The 7581-nt window shown below is 42.2% G+C and overlaps 1 protein-coding gene across 1 annotated transcript; it reads left to right on the top strand.

The window, feature by feature from the left end:
- Window positions 1–499: 499 nt before the first annotated feature.
- On the top strand, window positions 500–2274 carry LOC103778118 (cytochrome c oxidase subunit 6C). The gene is made up of 2 exons (XM_008945688.1): window positions 500–613; window positions 2155–2274. The coding sequence occupies exons 1-2, from the start codon at window positions 500–502 to the stop codon at window positions 2272–2274; spliced, it is 234 nt and encodes a 77-aa protein (XP_008943936.1).
- The last annotated feature ends 5307 nt before the right edge of the window (window positions 2275–7581 follow it).

The raw sequence follows: 7581 nt of genomic DNA, 5'->3' as shown, positions 1-7581 counted from the left end.
GCTCGGCGGGCCTGCCTAAGTAGAAAAAAAAAATCCGTTGATGCAATAGATTTGCAGTGACATTAAAAAAAAACAAACCCACAAAGTAGTTCGAGATACGTGTGCTTCCTTAGAAATTAATAAAATGTGATCAGTATTCTGAATATTTCCTGGTATAAACACCAGGACAGGCCTGGAATGGTGGACCCTGCAGGGAGGAAAGATTTAGTATCAACAGCAAAGGCCAGGCTTGATTCCATGAGTACTGGGTGTAAGGACTTAAAAAGAACAACTTAATTAAAATTCATGTCATAAATAGGTTGTCCTTGAATGTTGTCCCTTAAATGATCTCATTGAAAAGTCAAATAGAGAGCAGTGCTGTTGCTTATGTGATGAAGATGATTATTACACAATACAAAAAGTACTCTTCCAAAAGCAGTCGCAGAAAATTATTTAAGTAGAGCTTCTTATCCTGCAATTCTCTTATTTTTATCTTTTTCTGTTAGGAAATACAATCACCATGTCATCTGCACTGTTGCCTAAGCCACAAATGCGGCGCCTTTTGGCCAGACGAATGAAGTTTCACCTCTTTGGGGCATTCTTTGTATCTGTGGGATGTGCAGCTTTATACAAGGTGAGCACTGTACTTGCTCAGTTATAAACTGGACTCGTTAGAGTGTCTTAAGAATTCATAATTTTTTTTGTTTAGTTTTAGTTGAGCTGTTCACCGGAAAGCTTTAGTAATGTATTTTTGTAAGCATGTTTCCAGAATATAAACAAATCTTCCTAATCTTCATCTGAAGAAATGATACAATGCTTTAAGCTGTGTGATCAAGATCGCACGATTTGTGACAACTTAACCTAGTGTTCCCTTGTCCCAGACTACGCTTGGTCTTTGGCACGATCGATGCACACTAACTCTGGATAGTCTGAATCTCATTCTGTCACAGTAGCCAAGACTCAAGAGAGTTGACAATCTCTTATTTTATCTCTAGACTGATTTCAGAGAACTTACTCATAAGCAGTTTGGAAGATACTGAAGATATCAGTGTGAGGAAGGCTAGTATGGGCCTTCTAGCCTTTCTTCTGAAGTATGGTGTGGAAATGGTGAATTACGTTACATCCACTTACAGACTGGAGTTTGTTTTTTGTGGTCCTTAAGAGACTTCTGGCAAAGATAAGAGTGGTAGTTGTTCTTGAGTGCCTGTAGTAAATAACTCCCCAGACGCCAGACACAAAGTGGCAGTTTGAAATCCTGTGGAAGAGCTGGGCTTGGTTTGCCCACTGAACTCATTCATAGGCTGTTTGTGGCATTTGAGGACTCAGCAACCAATGAGAAATTAAGTTAATTACAGGTTGCTTGTCACAAAGATAGTTAACTTAAACTTCTCAGAGATAACAAATGTCTATCAGAAACAATAAGCTTGCAGTTAAACCTCAGCATCTGCTTCACACCTTCATTAAGAGGTGGGCAAGCTTGTTTATGCTCAGATTTACTATATAATTTTTGTAATACTCTGTGGTTTTATACTGTTTTTAGCATCCCCCATTAATACACTAGTAAGGAAGCAGACAGTATTTAGAGCAACCAACATAGATCTCAGTAGTGATTTACTTTGTTACATGTTAGATACTGTTGGACAAACCCATCTTGGACTTTCCTTCACATGTTTGAGGGCTTTTTGAGCACCGTGCTTCGGGTGGATGAGTATCCAGGGAGTCAGGACTGCGTCTTTTTGTGTCAGCTGTAAGAGTGGCTTGGCAGCCTTGAAAAAGCTACAGCGTAGCTCGGGTGTATTGCTCTAGGATGTCATTTTACGTGGAGTTGCAGTGTGACAGCTTCCCACAGGCACTAAACTTGCCATAACGGCGTGTTCTGCTGAGAAAACTACCAGCAGAGAGTGTCAATAGAGGTGGAGCGTTTCTGGATCTAAAAACTGCAACGTGCTATCTTGTAATGGACTTAGTTTTGAAGGTTTCACTTCAGACATTTGTTTTCCTGACCAATGGTTGGGTAGTCTGAACTGTTGATTTGAACAGGAACAAAGTCCTATTTTACTAATTTTAGCTAAAGGCTTTTTAGACTGATACCCACTGATACAAATCATAGCACTAACTGAAAAATTCTGTTTGTAATGCTTTGGAAGCTTTAATTTTCCATGTGTTACTTTCCAGTTTGGAGTTGCTGAGCCCAGAAAACGAGCTTATGCGGAGTTCTATAAAAACTATGATCCCATGAAGGACTTTGAAGCCATGAGAGCAGCTGGTGTGTTGGAGTCTGCACCACCCAAGTGATGGTAACCTGCATTTACAGGTAATAGCCTACTCTGCATTAGAATGAGCAAGTTAGATTGTTTCAGTGAAACACTGTCCTTCTGTTTGGAGGTTCTTCCTTTTTGATCAAACAGAAAGGTGCTCACAAAGAAAAGGGATACAGGTTGCACTGGAGAGACCTCTGGGCAATGAAAATGTGCAGAATCATGGGCACTGGGGAGCAGGGCATGAGGGCAGGGCCCCTGAATACCTTTTGGGTAACTCGTGTGATGTAGGAGGGTTGCACCGAGTGGTGCCAGGCCTTTCCCTCATACAGCCATGGAGAGGGGACAGCCCTCTTGTACTAAACTGTAAGACTGGCCTGATGTCACTGTTGTGTTGCTGCTGTCCCATCTGGAACTGCTTAGCTTTGGGCTGTCTGTGTCCACTGCTTACGTGCTCGTGGTGGCACTGCAAGTGAGAAAAGGAAGAGGCTGTTTCCCTCTTACAGCCTGCATCTCAGTGTAAGAAACAGAGACGGCCTCCACACACCCTTTTGTCATTTGATGCTGGTGACAAAGGGAAGATAACTAGAAACGAGGGAAAATATTTTTAAAACCAGAGGTTTTTTATATATATACACATATAAAAAAAAGATGGCAGTGGCATACAGCTCTGTATACTAATATTCAGATTTTTCCCATGCTGCATTAAGTTTGAATGGAACTTTGCTCATGATACTGTTTGCCTAGCACTTAACTCTGCCTTTTGTTTGAAGACTACCAAATTTCTTCTTCCTTACTAGTCCTTAATACTTCTTGTTCCTTACTAGTCATAACACCAGGAAAAAGAAATCTCGATTTCAGCCTTGTTGTAGTTACTAATAAGCATAGTCACTAAACTGCGCAAGCTTATGATGTGACAACTCAATAAAGAATTCCTCCCCCTTTCTTGATCCAAATTTCGTACATTGAGCTCTCTGCTTCTTTTAAAATGTCTTCAAACTAATCTAGAATGATAGCTTTTTCATTCTTTTGGAATGTTTTCATATTGTGATCATTACATGATAATCTGTGGCTCTAATTATCCTGGCCAGCTGGATTTTCTCAGCCTGTTTGCTTAAAGCAGCAAGACTGAATACAAGAATTGTACTTAACACTATTAATACTAAATTCTGTTGTGTGACAGTCTACAGCTATCTGATTTCTGCATAACAAAATTGCATAAACACAGAGCTGCAGCTCCTCTAACAAATTTTAAAAGAAAAAAAATAAATGTGGCAGTCCTTTTTTTGTGAGAGAAACTTCTGTTCTTTAGCTACTGCAACAAAATAAATAATGAAATTATAAAATTACCTGGTTTTAATCTTGGTAATTCTGCCTCTGGTTTGGTCCTATTGTTAATATATAGGCACTTTTAAACTTTCCTAGACACTGGAATTGCATTCTTAAGTCAGGTGGCCTTCATCAGAGTACTCTGAACGGCCATCTGGTGGTCAAATCATTTGAAACAAACACTGTCAACAAGGATGCATGTTGAATATTTAATTGGAATCATGCGCAGGATTTTTTTTCAGTGCAGAGCTCCACTCTCAGCTGATGTTCCCATTCGCAGCTTAAGAAAAAAGTTAAAAGTTGCACATTGTGTGCACCTGTTAAAATTAAATGTTTCCGAAACATTTCTTCCATTCTGTAATTACACCAGCTCAGAAGAAAATGTGAAAGACACGTCTTTTATATATGGTTTTGTTTCAGTTACTGATGCTTCTCATTCCTTAGCCCGCTTATGTATGTGAGAACTGCTGTTTTTCACTCATTTGTAGTAGAAAAGTTTGGTTTTTCGTGCCTACACATGAATACCGGAGTAGAAGAAGGGGAAAACAATGCCAGTGTGTTAAATGTTCTGGAAAGACTGTGAAAAGCGCAAGTTCACAGAACAGATGGAAAACATTTTCATTTCCTGCAGTAGCTTAAATCTGAGCTATGGGCTTTGGGTGGAGGTTGAATTTGATGCTTTTTTTGATACCGTTACCTAAAGGGTACAGTTGTTGTGCATGCTCTGCATCTCCCATTTTACTGGAATATATTAATGTGTGCCAGTAAATCCAGTGGTTTAACCTCTTTGAATACTCACTCTGGAATTGGCACTTAGCCCCAAAACTGAGGAAAGGGTCAAGTAGGCAGGAGGAGAATTTATGAGTTAGGCTGTTAGCTTGGCACGAGGCACCGAGTTTGCTCCCGCTGGGCACGTGGGCAGCTCGATGCCCAGCTGTGAACTGGCAGTTTCATCTGCTTGGCGTGGACTCGGGTGGTGGTGCTGAGAGAGGGGGCGAAGGGCGAGTGTCCGCCTGAGGAGCGCCCTGCCTGCCCCCACAGTGGGCTCAGCAGTAGGATAAAGAAGAGTTTGGGACTAACCACTTGCATGTCTCTTGTCATGGAGCACAGCTGCTCTTGGATTGTGTCCAGTATAATGTGGAGAAGCAATCTGAATTTGGTTTTCTTCCTACCTTGGTAGGTTGCCTACACCACTTGTTTCCTCCCTGGCTCCTATCTGAAAGCTGCATTCCTTTCTCTTCAGGCCCTCAGCAAGACTGATTCTGTTACCCGTGCAGCATGTATAGCCGATCCCACGTGCTGCGCCGTATTGCTCCAGCTCTTGATTTGTTCCATGTTCCACTTCTGTTTGCCACATGAAGGGTGTGTGAATCTTAAACCATCAGGAAATAACAGGGGGAATTCCTCTAGACTAAACCACCACATAAACATTTCTCTGTTGCTCTGCATTCATACATACTAATACGTTTCCCTGGAGCATGAAGTTTTGCCAGCGTAACGGAGTATGCTTTTTACCTTGCAGCTCCCCGTCGGTGTGAGGAGACCTGGAGGCGGAGCGGTGTTTGTTCAGCGAGCGGGGCGGTGTGAGGCGCCGTGGTGCCCGCCACGCTCTCTTGTGACCCAGTAAATAAAATACATCTGCCACTGGCGCTTAGTTGTCTTCCTTCGTGTCGAAATGCTTCCGTGATCGAATGCTGGGAAGAGTGGTGGAAAGGCTTCATCAATTGCTCAAGATGACTTAATAGTTTTCTTTCCCCTAGGAATTATTTTAATCTCTGTTTTGGCCAATTTCCACGTTTGATAACAGAGTGTGTCCCAAAGCAGTTAGAGCAAGGTTGTTCCAGCTGCTAGTGGGACTGTGCCAGAGGGTGGTTGTTACAGGACAGGAAGGAAGAGGCTGGATTTTGGGAAGGGTCTGATGTTACCTCTGGCTTCACAAGGTGAACTGACCTTGCAAGGAAAGAATGTGGAGAGAATGGTGGCAATATGCTAGCCAGCCTTCCTGTCTTCTGCTTCTTTATGGCACCAAACTTACACCAAGACTTACAAACTGTGCCAGGGCCCACAAGGTACGTTACTTGAATTGGAAAATGACTCTCACCTGCAGGTATGTTCACATACGTTTGATGTACAAGGGGAAAGAAGGTAAAAGTAGATAAAATGGAAGACAAAATCCTTAGTTTAGGATATTAAAGTAATTAAAAGCTTTGTGTGCTGCTTCTAGCCACATATAATCTTTTTAATATCTGGAAGTGGTCAGCTAGACATAGTTTTGACTTACTTAAGCTACAATCTTTGTAGTCCAAGACCTGATGCTCTCTCTTTGGCCACAACACCCATAGTTGGGAGCATACTTTTTGCAGTGCCTGTTGCTGAGGCTGAAGCTGGTGCTAGGGCTGCAGCTCTTGATTGCTTGTGGGGCACGAGGAGAGGAGTCGCAGCTGGTTGTGCCATAGGAGGGGAGCTTCACATGCAGCATGACAAATCCTGCCATCTGTGTTGTATTTGAAGGGCTTCAGTTCAAATTCTGTTTGGAGTAACTTACTATTTTAAATGGCTCATTAACTACTTAACACTTAATAGGTATCCGTGAGCAACGTTTGGACTAATGGGAGCAGGTAAGCAATGCATTGGGTGCAGAAGGCTGCCGCAGAGCAGCGTGGCGTTTTCGTCAAGCTGTACAGCCGGTGCCTCCTGTCTGCAAAGCAAGACCTTGATGTTGGTGTGGAGAAGCCATCTACTAATCAAAATTCCCTGCTCCTATAACTGTAAACCAAACGGCAAACAAAGGCCGTTTTTCTCCCCAGGGTACAGTATAATTAAATTATACCCAGTATAATCCCAGCCCCTGGGGCTGTTCAGCCTGGAGAAGACTTGAGAGGGTGTCTGATGATCAGTGTTTATAAATAGCTGAAGGGCAGGTGTCAAGAGGATGGGGGTCAGCCTCTTTTTAGTGGTGTCCAGTGATAGGACAAGGGGCACTGGGTACAAACCAGAGCACAGGAAGTTCCAGCTAAATATAGGGAAAAATTTTTTCCTGTGATGGTGATGGGCCACTAGAACAGGCTGCCCAGAGAGGTTGTGGAGTCTCCTTCTCTGGGGACTTTCAAAATCTGCCTGCCTGCATTCCTGGGCAACCTGCTTTAGGTGAACCTGCTTTAGTGGGGGCAGAGGGGTTTGGACTAGATCTCCAGACATCCCTTCCAACCCCTCCCATTCTGTGATTCTGTAATCCTATTTTACAAACAATTGGGAGTGGGACTTCAAGTAGTACAGGAAAGCTCTATGTTATACCCTAATCAGCTGCTTGTTACAGTGTCTGATGCTGTTTCTAGGAGAGGCAGAGCTGAAAAAAGCATGCTTGTCTGCTGTGAAACCATCCCAACTATGTAAAGGGGTTTTTTTTCTTTTCTATATTTATATAGGAAATAATATATAAAAAGGAATTGTTTGACCAAAGCTCCTTTGGGAAAGGTCTCGTCTTGTGTAAGCCTGACCATGCCTTCAAATTTTTGGCTGAATTACTTTTTTCTCGAGTGTTTGAGGAATGATTGATTGTTCTGGAAGCAAACTAAAAAGATAGATTTGAACTTGTGAGCTGTGCAGGTCTAAAGAGCATTGTGAGAGTAGGCATGTTCTAAGAGTACACATTGGAGTGCTTTAGCAGCTAAGTACAGGCAGTTGCTCTTTAGACAACTTTGTTTTCATAGTTCACACAGCTTATATGTAGGAGAGGCTGATTTATATGCTGTCTCCACACGTTTTTCCATACATGTGGTCAGAAGGGGGAGAAAGAACCTGCCTAATACAATAAAGATAGCTAGCTTAATTCACTGAAAAAGACTCTAATCTAAGCAAGTGTTTATTCCAGGAGAATATAATTCAGGAACAACACAAATGTACCTTAAACAATGGTTGCAATCCACCAACTTTTAGAAATTAAATTGGTGAGTCCTTCATTTTTTCACAGGTGTGTTTGTATTCTCTCAGCTTGTTTGTTTACTACATAAGTAAC

Source organism: Merops nubicus, unplaced genomic scaffold (assembly GCF_000691845.1).
Source record: "Merops nubicus isolate BGI_N331 unplaced genomic scaffold, ASM69184v1 scaffold24708, whole genome shotgun sequence".
Classification (NCBI taxonomy): Eukaryota; Metazoa; Chordata; class Aves; order Coraciiformes; family Meropidae; genus Merops; species Merops nubicus.
Note: the sequence above shows the minus strand (reverse complement) of the source record. Positions and strands in the feature narration are given on the sequence as shown.